The 15,793-nt window shown below is 40.9% G+C and overlaps 2 protein-coding genes across 2 annotated transcripts; one reads left to right on the forward strand and one right to left on the reverse strand.

Moving 5' to 3' along the window:
- Nucleotides 1–3,626: 3,626 nt before the first annotated feature.
- Nucleotides 3,627–6,945, reverse strand: LOC135074779 (NAD-dependent protein deacetylase sirtuin-7). Its single transcript, XM_063969161.1, has 4 exons — nucleotides 6,493–6,945; nucleotides 6,281–6,378; nucleotides 4,386–5,271; nucleotides 3,627–4,304 (listed from the first exon to the last, which is right to left on the reverse strand). The coding sequence occupies exons 1-4, from the start codon at nucleotides 6,733–6,735 to the stop codon at nucleotides 3,627–3,629; spliced, it is 1,905 nt and encodes a 634-aa protein (XP_063825231.1). The 5' UTR covers nucleotides 6,736–6,945.
- Nucleotides 6,946–8,879: 1,934 nt separating this feature from the next.
- LOC135074880 (large ribosomal subunit protein eL38) lies at nucleotides 8,880–10,742 on the forward strand. Its single transcript, XM_063969260.1, has 5 exons — nucleotides 8,880–8,948; nucleotides 9,109–9,145; nucleotides 9,241–9,301; nucleotides 9,612–9,734; nucleotides 10,677–10,742. The coding sequence occupies exons 2-5, from the start codon at nucleotides 9,143–9,145 to the stop codon at nucleotides 10,700–10,702; spliced, it is 213 nt and encodes a 70-aa protein (XP_063825330.1). The 5' UTR covers nucleotides 8,880–8,948; nucleotides 9,109–9,142; the 3' UTR covers nucleotides 10,703–10,742.
- Nucleotides 10,743–15,793: the final 5,051 nt, after the last annotated feature.

The raw sequence follows: 15,793 nt of genomic DNA on the forward strand, positions 1-15,793 counted from the left end.
ATTCATGAACACAAATATAATAGTGGGGGACAACGGAACTTTATTGGTTTCGATGTCCACCACTGAGGGACAGAGCAACACATTTCTTCTCGGTGTCCACCAGTAGGGCCCATCGGGAAGATATCAGTAGCTCTGTCCCCCACTGGTGGACATCGCAACTTTTTTTCTCGATGTCCACCAGTGGTGGACAAATAGTGGGGGACATCGGGAATAAACGCGATAACCTCATAAGAATCAAATTGATGGTTTTCTATCGTTAAAACAAATCGTTCTGTTTTTTAATCATTTACATAAACCTAATTAATTGTAGTAAACCGATAGTCCGCGCGGAGAGAGAACTGTCATGATGGCGAAAAATTATGATTATTATTATTTTTTATTAGACAAAGTAAGTTTCAAACTATCAAGATAACACCTTGTTCATCATCAACTATTGATTACATGACATGAAATGAGCCAACAACCGGCTGACGGCAGTAATTATTAAAAAAAAATGTTTAAAATGCACGTCATCATCTAGTTTCTGGAGCAGCAAGGTTCTGGAGTGGAGGCCACGTACCGGAAAGTAAAGTAAAAGTAAAATTAAAACACAACATCATGTTCCACAAGTTTATTTCACATTCTGGCACATGGCACCCGTTAATTAATGAACAATTGTCGCTTGTACACAGACAGCACACGCCACTCGGGTCAAACAACTTGTTAAATCTAAGCCAATCATTGCGTTAACAGGATGGCCATACGTTTTAAAAAAAAATCCGTGAAGCTAAAACCTCACAAAGACACCCGTAGCATGACTTTTAATTATTATCTAACTTAATGTTATATTGTGATGTTCTCACGAGCTGCCTCGACGTCTATGATGGTGTTTAAAATATTACGCGAGAACTGTAGCATAATATATGAAATTATAAAGGAAGACAAATACATTTGTTCCAGAAAAATCGTATTCTATGGCATAGCAGTTTGTACTAAACAAATTATAAAACCTGTCCCATAAGGTCCACTTCACTTCATCATAGCGGCATATTAAAAAATGAAATTCGAATAACACCAACATTACCGACATGTGTGCAATTAAAGCATATTATTATAGGTAAATCAATTGAACCAATAATAATTTAATTAAAAATATGCAATTGAAACATTCTTGATTCAGTAAAAATTATATTAATTAATTAAATCAATTATATTAATTAATTCATCAGTTATATTAATTAATTCAATCAAGAGGTTTACAATTCTGTGTATCAGATAAATAATAATCATGATTTATCAAGTTTGTGACAAGTGTGAAAATCATTAAAGTGGGCGTTTTAAGCACTCGTATCACAACCATTGAATAATACCAGTATGAAGATACAAATCTTAAGCTAGATTAGGTCATATACACAAAGAAGAAATATTATTTTATTAATTGTACCTACTCACTTATAATTCATTCAATACCTAGGGTAAACCACCCAATCATTGGCACTCTACCAATTTATTGGCATGCTCCAGTTTTTTAAGAAAATTAAGATTCTTTGTAGCCAAACCTTATATTTTTTAGTAGAAATTGAAGAGTAATATCATTTATTACTCAACTGGCTACACACGTTTTTTATTTTTTCAAACATCGCGGCTCTTCAACCATTTGTTTGACAAACCGGGACTTGTGCGAAAAAAACAATCGAAATATTCGTTTTTTACTAAGGTAAGAGCTATCATAATCTTTTAAAAAAATGCAAATCTATTATGTTGTTCTTAAACATAATCATTTTGTCTTATTATTGAACATATTAACTGCCTTTTTAAAACATTATTTTATAATTTAACCGCCAACTTTTAATTATTTGTAGTATGCCAACATTTGGTATGCATAAAATCTGTTTATCCATTTTATTGGCACACATGCCAATAAAAGGGTATTTAAAATAATTTGAGTTTATTAAAAATTATACCTTGTATGTCTCAAAATTGAGTTTAAATTGCATTTAAAATATTTTCTAACGTTTTGGATACACCAATCCAAATGTTGGCCCACTGCCAATTATATAAAATCCATTTATTGGCACGGGTGTCAAACATTGGTTAAAAAGGTGCCAATAAAAATATTATCTTTTTAGCCACTTTCAAAGCCTCAAAGTCTTATTCCACTAATCCCCGTTGACAATCCCCGTCAACGGGATTAGTGAACTTTTTGTTCATTAATCCCCGTTAACGCCAATGGAGTTTATAATGGGGATTAATGAACTAAAAAGTTAATTAATCCCCAGTACGTTAAAAATTAAATACTAATGTAAGAATCAGGTACCTTCTATTTATTATTGGATAAGAACTCACTTATTATTTTTATTATCAAATAAAATTAAATTTAAGACTGACTACAATACTTTACAAAAAATTACACTTACCTGATTAACCAAAAGCACTATGGATATTGAATCGGTATCATTTAAAAGAAGATGGAAACGATTACATACTTTGGCCCAAAATGTAACAAGATAAAAATTGTGTAAATTAATAGCTTTGTAATCAGGCTTAAATTACTGAACTAATTAATGAACTTTTTAGTTCATTAATCCCCATTATAAGCTCCATTAACGTTAGCGGGGATTAATGAATAAAAAGTTCACTAATCCCCACGGGGATTAGTGGAATAAGCCTGTGAAAAGCTTTGAAAGTGGTGCCACGGTCTACTATACAATTCAGATTGCAACATCTTGATCATCGCTCTAAGACCAGTCCGTTCACAGTTTTAACTGACGAGGAAGAACAGCTTTTTGTTGACTGGATAAAATAAAAATCAGTAGCTAAAAAGGATTTCCGAAGAGAAAAGAAGATTTGATAAAAGTGGTTATGGAAAGTTTAAAACCATATTTAAATATAAGCGTTTGAACTGATATGGTATGTTCCTATACAAAAAAAATGTTACTTTTCTTTTAACAAAGGATTTTATTTTGTTTATTTCTATCATGAATCTCTTTAAAACCTCTACATAAGACCTAGCAGCTATTTTTCAGTCTTGCGAGAGCAGTGCCAATAATAGGTAATTATCACTGCCAATAAAAGGTTTGGCTATGCCAACAACTGGTATTTTGAGGTATTTTTTTAAAAGGTACACTATATTGAATAAATGATTAAATTTATTAATGATAAGTACTTTATAATATTCTGCAAAGATTAAAAGACCAATATAAATGTTTTTATCTTTGATAAAACATATTTTTACATGTAAATTTTACCGGTTTTGTGAAGTAGCTGCTTAAAGTGCCAATAATTGGGTGGTTTACCCTATCTATTTTGTTCGTAGCTATAGCCTAATCTTTGTAAAAAAATAAATACATCATGCGACGGCCGTCTCGGACGACGACACGCTCGCACATCAGTTCAGTCAGAACGTTACAGTCTCAACCGACCGCGGGCCGGCGCGACGTCAGGTCGGCGCGGATCACTTCGGAAGCGCACTCGGGAGTCGCACTTCCTCAATCGGTGGGGGCTCCGTCTCAAAGATAGGGTAACCAACTTCACGAGACTCGATCGATTTCAGTCTCGAGATCGGGCGGAGCTCCGGCGTCCCCCGGGGCGGGGGCGGGGCGCGCGCCGGCGGGGCCCGCGGGGCCCTCGGCCGCGCCCGCCTCGCGCTACCTGCGCCGGCGCCGGCCCTTGCGGTACCCCTTGCCGTACCAGCCGCCCCCGTCCTCCGCCGGCGGCGCGGCGGCCGGCGCGGCCTCCGTGCAGCACGCGCACAGCACGCGGCGCCCGCGCACGCGCCGCCACGCGCGCGCCTCCAGCGGCGTGCCGCGCGCCGGCCCGTACCACAGGCAGCGCCGCGCCGCGTGCCGCCGCAGGCACCAGGCGCACTCGGCGCGCGGCGGCGGCGGCGGCGGCGGCGGCGCGATGATGGTGTGCAGCCCCGGGTACAGCGACGCGCGGCACACCAGCACGGCGCGCGCGATGATGGCCGCCGCCAGCGCGCCCGCGCCGCCGCCGTCCTCCGACGACGACGACGACGACGACTCGTCCTTCGGCTCCGGCTTCGGCTCCGGCTTCGGCTTCGCGTCGGCGCCGAGCCGCGGCTCGCACTCCAGCAACCGGCGCAGCCGCGAGCTGAGCCCGTTCGGCGGCTCCGGGTCGCCGGCCTCCTCCTTCTCGACCTTGAGCGGGGCGAGCGCGGCCGGCGGCGGGGGCGCGGCGGCGCGCGGCCGCGCCATGCGGAAGCTGCGCAGCGAGCCCGGCGGCGGCTCCGGCGGCGGCGGCCGCGCGCACGGCGCGTGCTCGGCTCGCAGCAGGATCGTCGCGTGCCCCGACCGCATGCTCACCTGCGAGAATCGTGAGGTAGACTTCACTACGTCGGCGGATCGACGGGGGGGGCGATCGCTCAGCGAGAAAAACGACGATACCTGGAAGGCGCGCAGCAAATCCGGCGGTTGAGATCGCGGCTCGGGCGGACGCGGCGGCGGCGGCGGCTGCGGGGACCGCGCGGGCTCGGGCGGCTCGGGCTCGGCGGGCCCGCGCAGGCGCTCGGCCAGGCGCAGCAGCGGCAGCTCCTCGTCGGAGTCGGAGGCGGAGGGCGAGGACGGGTCGTCGGAGGAGGGCGCGGCGGGCGCGGGCGGCGCGCGCAGCAGCGGCCGGCGCGTGGTGTGCGCCTCGGGCTCGGCCAGCGGCTCGGCGTGCGCCAGCAGCGGGTCGCGCTCGGCGCGGTAGCGCGGCACGCGCAGGCGCAGGCGGCGCGCCACCTGGCGCATGACGGCGTCGCAGCGCGCGTTGATCTTGAGCGCGGCCACCGAGTCCTTGGGCGTCCACTGCAGGTTGACGATGTAGAGCGCGGGGCGCGCGCGCGGCGCGGCGTGCATGCGCCACAGGCGCGGGTAGCGGCGCAGCACCTTGAGGCTGGAGCCGAGGCACAGCACGACGTCGGCGCGGGCCGCGTGGCGCAGCGCGCCGGCCCAGTTGAGCGGCCAGGCGGCGCGGCCGCGCTCGCCGAAGTGCACGATGGAGTCGCGCAGCTCGGCGCCGCAGGCGTGGCACAGGCGGCGCGTGCCGTGCGCGTGGCGCGCCGTGCGCTCGGTGGTGTCGAAGGCGCGCAGGTAGACGCGGCGGCAGGCGGCGCAGTGCTCGGCGAACATGTCGCCGTGCAGCTCGGCGAGCGCGCGGCGCGGCAGGCCGGCGCGCAGGTGCAGGCCGTCGCAGTTCTGCGAGACCACGAACTTGAGCGCGCCGCGCGCCCACAGCGCCGTGAGCGCCATGTGCGTGAAGGTGGGCTGCGCGCGCGACACCTCCACGCGCCTGCACACACACACAGAGCGCACACGTCAGTTCCCGCTTGTCGAGAGCGTTTACACCCTTCATGCGCAATTTAACTCAAATACTTTTCAAACCAGTTAATAATTGCTATTAACCAGTGATATTACAAATATGTATCTTGTGTGTGGTGAATTGTAAATCATAGGCATCCTACTAAGTACCGGTTAATACAGAATATATTTCGATTAGTTTAGTATTTGAGCATTCAGTCAAGATAAGTCAACATAGGTTTTCTAAATTTCACCTCAGTTTCGAAGCTAAAAATTTTCTAAAAATACTGTTAATTAGTTACCAATTGCTGTTTTGCTGTTAAAGATCCTTGGGAAAATTGTCAAAGCCGTCTGTGGGCTGCTACTTGAATGTTGCTAAAATAGACTATAATATCTGCTGTGCATTCATTAAAGTTATAAACTCTGTTCTTACTCTCAGTTGGATAATCCATTTATAACTGTAGTAGTTGTAGGGTTCGAGGATAAATGTACATATCAAGACTAGCTGTGCCCGTGAATTCATATGCCTGAAAATCAAATTGTAATTTTTCCCATGTTTTCAACTTTCCCTGGACTACAACAATCATTTCAAAACCAAAATCAGCAAGTTTTAGCGAAATTAACGAACAGGAATTCATCCTACTAATATTATAAATGCAAAAGTTTGGCTGTCTGGATGTTTGTTACTCTTTCACGCAAAAACTGCTGAACAGATTTTGGTGAAACTTAACAGTATTATTGTTTATAACCCAGATTAACATAATATAGGCTATAATTTATGACGATCTGTGACAAACTAAATCTGGGGCTTGTTGACCCACCTTCACCTCACTCTTCAAAAACTTATCTATTATAAAAATTATATAATAGTAGAAGTAGAAAACAGACAAGCTTCATACATTTTATGAGGGTAAAAAATGGATTAAAGTAAATTTGATTAAGCACTTTATAATAATGTTTCTTTGTAAGAAATATTATGCAGAAAATACATTAACACTCACCCTACAGTTTCTCCACGCTGCAGTCGCGTCCAAACCCCATGCGGCCCTCGGTAGTCAGGGATGTCCGCCGCTGTGCTGATGCCCGCTCCAGTGTACACCTGCAACAACAAGTTTTCATTCATGAAAACACAATACAGACATCCAACATAGTTCACTCATTTAAAAATCAATTAAACACTTAAATTATTGATTATGAAATGGACCGCACTCACCACAAGGTGCTTGGCGTTGCGCAGCGCGCGCGCTAGTCGGCGGCACTTGTCGCGCAGCACCCGCGGGCTGTCCTCCACCTCCCGCGCTCGCTCGGCCGCGCGCTCGCGCCGCAGCGCCGCCGCCGCCGCCGCCGCCGCCGCCACCTCCGCCGGCCGGCCATTGCCGCTGCTCCCGCTGCCGCCGCTGCGGGCCGCCTCGCCGCTGAGCCTGGCGCTGCTGCGTACTCCGCCTCGAGCTTCCATGCCTCCTGGCTATTGCTCAGGTCCGCGCCTCGGCGTCCTTGTTTGGATTCCTCCGGAAACTTCCAATAGCTGCAGTTTGCACATAGCGTTAGAGTGCAAGTATCTTATTAATTTTGCGCAAACAAACAAAATATAATCAAAACGAGCCTTTCTTTGCAAAACCACTCGGCGAAGGAAACAGACAAGACAGATAAAAAACGAAACGAACCGACGCTGTCAATCAGTTACGTCAACAATGTCATGTCATTTACATGAAGCTATAGATAAAAATGGAGGCCACACTCCGAATACCTACTTGAAGCACAACCTATAATGTATCACTATCTCGCTCTCTGTGGGCAGACTCTCTCTTTCTAAATAAACAAAAAATATAAATTTGCTCAATGTCAATGAAACTCAATGTAAAATCTTTATTTCTTGACATAGGTATCATTAAATAATAAGTGTTAATACTGGTAAAACGTTTTAGGAAGAAATTACTGTGACAATACAAAGAAATATGTTTACAATGATCCAATGTCGTAAATTACGAAATAAACACTTACGCGTGGAATCTTAAGTCACTTCCATCCAGGACACCACGTACTACCGCAACCACGCACTACAAAATTTTCCACCATTTTTTGTGATAAAACAATGATTAGGTCCTGTAAAAAATCTCAAACGAAATTAACTGCATAGTAAACAAAATAGTAAACAACCGCCATAATGGGCCGGATTGGGCCGATGTTGCCACATGGTACCGATTCCCCAGGAATTGGGATTGAAATTCGCTGATTCGCCAACACATTTAGCCTAAACGGCCGACAATTTTGTAATTTTTAATTTAACTAGGTAATCGTAGTTCAAATATTTAATTATTATTTATTTGTTTAACTTCCTGATTTGGTTAGTGAATTGGCTATTTCGAAGAATTTACTTGGAGATTTAAATAAGGAGATAGCAATACTACAGTCCACACTAAAAAGAGAGGTCGGCCCACAGAGAACGAGATAGAGATAAGTAGGTATTTGACTCAAGTTTTTGTTCCAAGTGTGGCCTCCATTTTTATCTTTAGCTTCATGGTCATTAATTTGTTTGATTCTTTCCTTTTCAGGACAAGGCAAGGGCATTACGCTATACAGCCTAGTATACCAAGGAGTCGTAGGGATAGGTCCTAGGGGTTCCCAAAGTGGGGGCACGCCCCCCAAGTTAGGCGCAAAGACCTTTAAAGAGGGCGTGGACCATCTGTGTATTAAGTATAAAAAACAAGCGATCGCTGAGAAAATGCATTCTAGACTGCTCGATTTTGACAAGGGACAGTTCAGTATAGTTCCAAAATACTGAGCCCCGATTACGGTAACTTTTAACGTTTCCAATCCAGACGCGCTTCATCGATTCTGCGATACGATTGGTCAAAACAGCTGACGTACGCTGTTGAACGACCAATCGTATCGCAGAATCGAGAAGCGTGTCTGGATTGGAGACGTTAAAAATTACCGTAATCGGGGCTCTGAACTGTTCTATGTATGACATTGACAGTGGGGCGCCACCGTCAATACCGGATCGCTAGTTCCGATTTTTGCCATGTTGGAAACCATATAGTTGAACGATGGTAGCGCCCCCCTGTCATTGCGTTTGGCAGGACAGTTCAGCGTGGGTCATCATTCTATAGTTGCGTGAAAAAGTATAGTTCCAAAATACTGGACTGTCCTGTCGATGACATTGACAGTGGGGCGCCACCGTCAATACCGGATCGCTGGTTCAGATTTTTGCCATGTTGGAAACCATATAGTTGAACGATGGTAGCGCCCCCCTGTCATTGAGTTTGGTGGGACAGTTCAGCGTGGGTCATCTATAACAAACATGTTGATATCCAGACAAACTTATGATAGGATTAATAGGTATTACAGTTTAAAGTAAAACTTTACTAAACTTTATTTCCTTGCTTTCTTGCTGTTATTTAAAAATGTGAGATCTTAAAATTGTAATTCTCTTTTTTGTATAGATCAATAATTTTATTGGGCTTCTCCACTTTGTAAAAAAAAAGAATTAAATTTTGTCCACTTAATTTTTTACTATATTCACCGTTAATGTTATTAAAAAAAATTAACCGTATAATCATTGTGATCTTTGCTTTAAAAGGGATGATCGGGAGGGGGGGGGGGGGAGGTGAACGACCTGCTGTCACTGTCACACAAATGTCAGAATTCCTCTTTTAATAAATTTGACAGGTAAATGTTGTGGATTTTAGAAATAATCTTAAAAAATCCATAATAATCTTTGTACAAGATAATCGATTTGTGTATTTTACTTTTTCATTGTAAAGCATAATTTAGTATTTATCTAAATAACACAATATTTCGTTTAATAAGTTTCTATTATCGTTTTCAGTGTCGGTTTTCGTTACTGTCTCCAGCCATTCAACATGGTAAGTTTTTGTTTACAGAAATTAGAAGTAATTCCATATTACTTTAAATATCATATACAAATATTCTTGTAAAATGGTTAAATTTGTTATTACAGCCGCGTGAAATCAAGGATATAAAAGATTTTCTGCTGAAGGCGCGCAGGAAAGATGCCAAATGTAAGTAAATGTAATGTTTATAACCTGTAAGCATAGCCACTAAAATCCAATGTTTGAGTTTTTTTTTTCAGTAAAGTGTAATGCATTAGCTTGAACTATAATGTTAAGACCAGATTTATCGTCGTTAGTGATTTTTATTTAGAAACTAGCTGTGCTCGCGACTTCGTAACGCATTTAAAACCCCAAGTTCACCTCTTATTCTCATACTAAGAATCAGTCGAGCTGTTGGAGGAGTTTTGTTATAAACACTGACATGAAATTCATATGAGATTATGGCCTATATTTAATTTAATGTTACTTTTAATTTTAGCTGTCAAAATAAAGAAGAACCCTGAAAATGTGAAGTTCAAGGTTCGCTGCTCACGGTTCTTGTACACACTCGTCATCACTGACAAGGAGAAGGCGGAGAAGCTTAAGCAGAGCTTACCTCCGGGTATGTATCCATCTAAAAGTTCCATCTTGTGGTTAATTTGACACAAGAACCTAAAAAATATTAAGTAACTTATGTTTAAAAGTTCACATGTAGTAATTATATTTTTCTTTCAAGAGAACTAATTTTGTCAGGACTAACGTCTTGGGGTAGGCCTCTGTCCAGCAGTGGCTGTCATTTGGCTAAAATGAGTTGAGAGTCCCAACTTTGGACTTTAGTTGGGAGAAACTGTGCAATGGCACTTTTTTTTTAATATTATTAATAACTAGCTTTTGCCTGTGGCATCGCCCGCGTGAAATTTGGCTTGTCACAGATCATCATAAATTATAGCCTATATGTTATTCTGGGTTGTAAACAATAAAACTAAAGTTTCATCAAAATCCGTTCAGTAGTTTTTGTGTGAAAGAGTAACAAACATACATCCATCCAGACATCAAACTTTCGCATTTATAATAATATTAGTAAGATTTATTATTAAACAAATACTAATACTCCTGTTAGCTTCTTGTACTAAGCTAAATATGCTTGTGTCACGATTGAGTTCACCACAATAGTCGAGCGGCGGCGGGGATTGAACCCGCGTTCCCTGGATCACGAGTTGGCCAGTCCGCCCCTGTCACCGTTCGGCTATCGTGGCTTTCCTTTAATAAAGTTGTTGTCAAGAGATTTGGCATATTCCTGATTTCATGCCTTTGTTTGCAAATATCTTCCTAGGAAGAATGGTTATAAAATAAATACCATAAATATGATATATTATTTATGGTTTAATGCTAAAATGTAATCAGTAATTATTAATTTATTGATGGAATTGTGTTTGATTGTTAAACATTCAATGTATGATCTAATAAACAATATACATACACCCTACCCTAATTAGGCTCTGGGGTCAGGATATTTGTTGATAAGAATTTACATTTCAATTTATGTTCATATTGTTTGTTGCAGGTCTCCAGGTTAAGGAAGTTAAATGATGTGACTAGGCATAATATTCCAATAAAAAACTAAAATCCATTTCTTGTGTATTATTTATAGTGATGAGTATGCAAAAATTAATTATTTTCACTTTTGCTGATTAAAAAGCAAGATAAATAATATTGGTAAAAATTTGCTAAGTGCGTGTCGTGTCACGCGCAGTGCAGGGTTCCGTAGTTGTCCATCGTTACCAGAATATAATTTCAGAAGCATGATTAGATACTTCATCTAAAGTCACTTTGAATATTTTCTAAGCAATTTTTATTGGGTATGACATTTAAACGAGACTTACCTGTGCTATTACTCTTTAGAACCCCTAAGCCATTTAAAAAGACCTGTCCAACGATACCCCACACGATGGGGTAGAACGCGAAAAAAAAATTCATCACCACTACAAGTAGGGAAGCTACCCTATAAAAAAAAAATTCAAAATTTTATTCTACCATTTTGTATCGGCGTGATTAATATACATACCTCCACAAAATTACACAGCTCTCTAGCACATCTCTAGTGCCAATAGTTTCTAGGCAAAACCTCAGACGGACATGACGAAACTATACAGGGTGGTCTAAAAGGTACATTTCCGCTCGTATTCACAAACAATGCTTGCTTATGTGAAGCAGCAAATCGAATGCACAGCGTTGATTAGAGCTCTGTGATTGGTTCGAGTGTCACCCTGTGCGTCCACGCGCACTGTCAGACCTCATATAGGTGTACCAGAATCTCATGGCAAACAAAAATATTGGAAAAGTGTGTTTTTCATATGGCAATTGTCTATGGTTTAATTGTCACCTGTCAAAGAAAATTATGAAATCTGTCAGCCGCTGCAAAATTTTTGTAATCTCTTCTTGACTATTTGTTATTTTTGTGAAAAAGTCGAAAAAGTTCAAGCAAGGCATATTGTTTTCAATGTGAATTGTAAAATAAGGCATAATTCAAAGTCGATCTTTGATTCTAAAGCGCGTCGTCGAGTTGACAGTAAGTTGGACTGAAATGTTTTGATACATTTAGTTTATTACCCAACTGTGTCAGAAGGAGGGTTGTGTTTTTTTATATTATTCTTACTTAATAGCTGCTTTATCGGGGTTTTCAGGTATATCTCACAAATTGGTGCAGATGTTATGACCATGTAAAGAAAATTGAAAAAGATTTCATAAAGCAAGATTGAATAATGGAGAAGTTTCCAATTTTTTTCTTTGAAATAAACTTGAAATAAATATAAGTAGAACTAATAATAATTGTGAAATAATCATGAAAATATCTCTACAAATAAATAAGTTACAGGGCCCTAAAGTTGCGCATAACTATTCACGCCATTTTGATCGGTGTATTCACACAGTCATTCGGAGTACAAATAGTAAATCACCCCTGATCCAGCCAGTTCATTTTTTTTTAAATCTAGCAGTTTTTAATTTTTCAGCTAGGGTCACTCAAGATTCTTTCTTAATAAAATGTAACCTTTTTTTTTAAATAACCCAGACCTGGCCATATACAAAAAGAACGGCACCGCCTATGTTTCAGTTCCACGCGAAAATATGTAGGTAATTTAAATAATTAATTTCTCAGACATTTCTTTTCTCACAGACGATTTATTTAATTTCCAAGACATTTTCCTATGTTAAAAACCTGATGTATAACAACATTCTTCCACCACACATACCTACCTAAAATGTATATTCGTACTTCATGTTCATTAATATTAGTCATAAAAGTAAAAAATTAAACAGTATCAAGATCGTTTATTCCAATTTCCCCAGTATTGCTCTCAACAAAGTTTATTTTCCCTATTTGCCATGAGATTCTGGTACACCTATAGTAATGTTTGTGAATACGGGCGTTAGATTCCTTACATCAAGTTGTATCTCAATCACCCCCATGTATTCGAGTCGACTTTTCTTAGATTTATTTTTTGACAGATGCAGATGTTTGAAAAAATAATCACCTTCATATCTTTGATGCAAGATACAAAAGTTTTGCTAGAAACATTAAAATTATGTTTTTAGCAGAACACTATCAAATCAACTTAAAAGTTTAAATAAAAAAAGAATTTCCATAGGTCCAAAACCATTTTAAAAACTGCGCAGTTTCCTGAACATTCATAATAATACAAAAAAACAACCTACTTAATAGGCCACTATTTCCTGTAATCGCTCCACTAAAGTGGTAAGTCGGAGATTCCGTTACATGTTTTTGACTTTCTTAGAGTGAATAAATATTGGGAATCCCCTCAGTTTACATTACGTAGAACAGATTTAGAGACAATAACTGGACGGAACATGTTTTTATTCTCAACGAGGAAGCTTTTGCCCTTCATCACATCTGTTGGAAACTGATGATCAGGCCGAAGGTGGAAGAAAACTTCAACTACAGAGGAACTATGGCTTCCTACCTCCAAATGCCGGAACACATTGTTATTTTCAGCTTAAGTTACTTCATATTTTCTTCTAAGGGTTTTTTACAGGTTAAGAAATTTTATAATACTTGAGTCAAATAATGACTATTACTGCTATTACTCTTAAGCTAACTGAAGTAACTATCTTAACCGTTATAGTTTTCCTTGAAAGTTCATGAAAAGCAGTACGAATTTTTCCAGATTTTTCAAGCCAACAGTTTAGTTTTTAGAGTAGGGGACGCCCTACTTGAACAAAAATTGGCAAGTCTTAGAAACCCCTAAGCCATTTTAAAAGACCTATCCAACGATACCCCACACGATGGGGTTAAAGATTAAAAAAAAATCATCCCCAGTTTATTACATACCCTTACCTATGTAGATTAATAAAATGTACCTACGCTAAAAAAAATTTTTTTCTTTTTCAAAATTTTATTTTACCGTTTTGTCAGCGTGATTATTATACATACCTCCACAAAATTACAGCTCCCTAGTGCCAATAGTTTCCAAGCAAAACCTCGGACAGACAGACATAATATATCGAAACTATGGGTTCGTATCGAAACCTTCTCAGGACTACGGAACCCTCAAAAGGGTCTAATTGATTTGAAATTAATGGCCTAGGACCTATAAAGAAGTAAAAAAAACAACAAAAACACATGTTTAAGACATTTGGAACAGTTTGTTTTATACAGGGTGTTAGGTAAATGGGTATATGAGCCGACACTAGCCCATGTTAACATGGGCATATAAATGGTATGGTGAAGTCAGAAATTTGATATCATCATTTTAACTTTTTTAATTTTCATACAAAATAAATTTTATAAAATCCGATTTGTATGAAAATTAAAATAATTAAAAATAAAGATATTAATTTTCTGACTTCACCATACCATTTATATGCCCATGTTAACATGGGCTAGTGTCGGCTCATATACCCATTTACCTAACACCCTGTATAATTTAAATAAAACTGTTTTTTTCCAACCCTGTCTCGTACCTACTATTGTATTAGGATTAATTTTTAGTACCCTTTTAATTCATAAGTTACTTAATTAGAGTCAATCAAATAAGTGGTACCTATAATATTATTTTTCAACTCGATCACCTCCACGCGTTGAGCGGCAATCAGTTGTTATTATCTCTTCTGCATCATAACTACGCATCTCATAAATGGACATTTTATTTCGTTTCATTTTAGTCGCGGGGCCGTTACCGTCCGCGTCCGTATCCGTAACGACTTCGGCAGCTCGCGCGCCGCGACCCCGTGCTCCTCCGCGATTGCCTGCCAAGCATTCTGTTATTCACATTATCATACGAATTTCAATCTAAATGTTTTATCTGTAGCTGTGCCTTAAATAAAAAAATATTATTTTGCATTATTCGTCCTACAATACTGTATGAATAAAATTCCTGTCATGAATTAGCATATAAAAATTTGTGTCTTAACCTCTATTTATAAAATTCATGGTAAGTAACTTGAGCTGTTGTTGTTGTGACTGCAATAGTAGTAGGTGCCTACATGCAATGTGCCCAGGCATATCACGATGTGGCCAATTCAACGAAAGTCCCACCCCACCACACCACAACATTACCTAACTTTGATGTCACCTCATCGCCTTGCATACTTAGCGACACACCTTAAACACGTGCTAAATTTTAAGGAGTCAGTGGCGTGAGAATTTTGCTACTGCATTCATGCCGACATGTTTAATACCTTCTAAGTATAAGTTCGTACCCAACCAGCTTAGTTTCAAATCCCGTTGTCCGAAGGCCAGTGACATGGTTCTGGGAACAGGAAGATCGCCAGAGACCACGCGCGCGCCAGACAGCCAGCCAGCCCGCCATCAGCCTCTGAGCAAGTAATTCCATCAGCCGCAGTCCGCCTGCGACCGGCGGCGGCGACGGTCGGCGCCTTACGCGATGCTGCGCCACCGGTCTGCGCGATAATATTATGACGTATTGTGACTTTCGTTAAACTTTCATAAGTAAGTAACGGACATGCATTAACATTAGGAAATTAAGAGGCACATCTAAATGCAACGAACCTGCTTGCAATATTTATATTGCAAGGTTTAGCAGTGAATATAAAATAAAGTTTTTATTAGTTGATTTTGAGAAGTGGTGGAAATGCACGTCAAATGTGAAGATCCCGGAGGAGTTAGTGCTCCATACCTGTAGAGAGAGTCTTTCAGTATCTGCGACAGTCATCATCAGGTAAAAATAGTACGAACATTTTTCTCGAGCATAGGCCATCATGATTTATTATCTCCCTTAATTGATGATGATCCATCCTACCAGTTTCGGCCATGGCGACCACTCCGACTCCTAGTTGTCTTGGCGGCGCTGGTGTGCCCGAAGATGGCTTAATTAACTAACTGTCCTATAAACTTCTTTTGGCATAAGTAGTCTGTAGTAGTTATTAAGGTTGGGTTGCACCATCTTACTTTAACTTTGACAAACGTCAAAAATCTGTCAAGATCCATACAAAAAACACCGGTTATCGTCATAGTTACGGTCAAAGTTAGGTGGTGCAACTCAGCCTTAGTAGTACGAGTAGGTATACTTAAACAAAAAACCGACTTTAAAAATTAAACTGACTCCAAAAAAGTACTTAGGTACATAATCCATATTTGTGTTAGTAAGTAACAGTCACAGTTAATACATTACTTATAAACTACTTAGGGTTAGTAAACAATAA

Source organism: Ostrinia nubilalis, chromosome 9 (assembly GCF_963855985.1).
Source record: "Ostrinia nubilalis chromosome 9, ilOstNubi1.1, whole genome shotgun sequence".
Lineage (NCBI taxonomy): Eukaryota > Metazoa > Arthropoda > Insecta > Lepidoptera > Crambidae > Ostrinia > Ostrinia nubilalis.

Bases quoted from the DNA above. Each gene is read 5' to 3' on its own strand.
- LOC135074779 (XM_063969161.1), bottom strand. From the start codon at position 6,735: ATGGAAGCTCGAGGCGGAGTACGCAGCAGCGCCAGGCTCAGCGGCGAG. The intron at 6,379-6,492 runs GTGAGTGCGGTC...TTGTTGTTGCAG, and splicing joins GCAACGCCAAGCACCTTGTG to GTGTACACTGGAGCGGGCAT. The intron at 5,272-6,280 runs GTGAGTGTTAAT...GTGTGTGTGCAG, and splicing joins CAGCGTGGAGAAACTGTAGG to GCGCGTGGAGGTGTCGCGCG.
- LOC135074880 (XM_063969260.1), top strand. The intron at 9,302-9,611 runs GTAAGTAAATGT...TTTTAATTTTAG, and splicing joins GCGCAGGAAAGATGCCAAAT to CTGTCAAAATAAAGAAGAAC. The intron at 9,735-10,676 runs GTATGTATCCAT...TGTTTGTTGCAG, and splicing joins TAAGCAGAGCTTACCTCCGG to GTCTCCAGGTTAAGGAAGTT.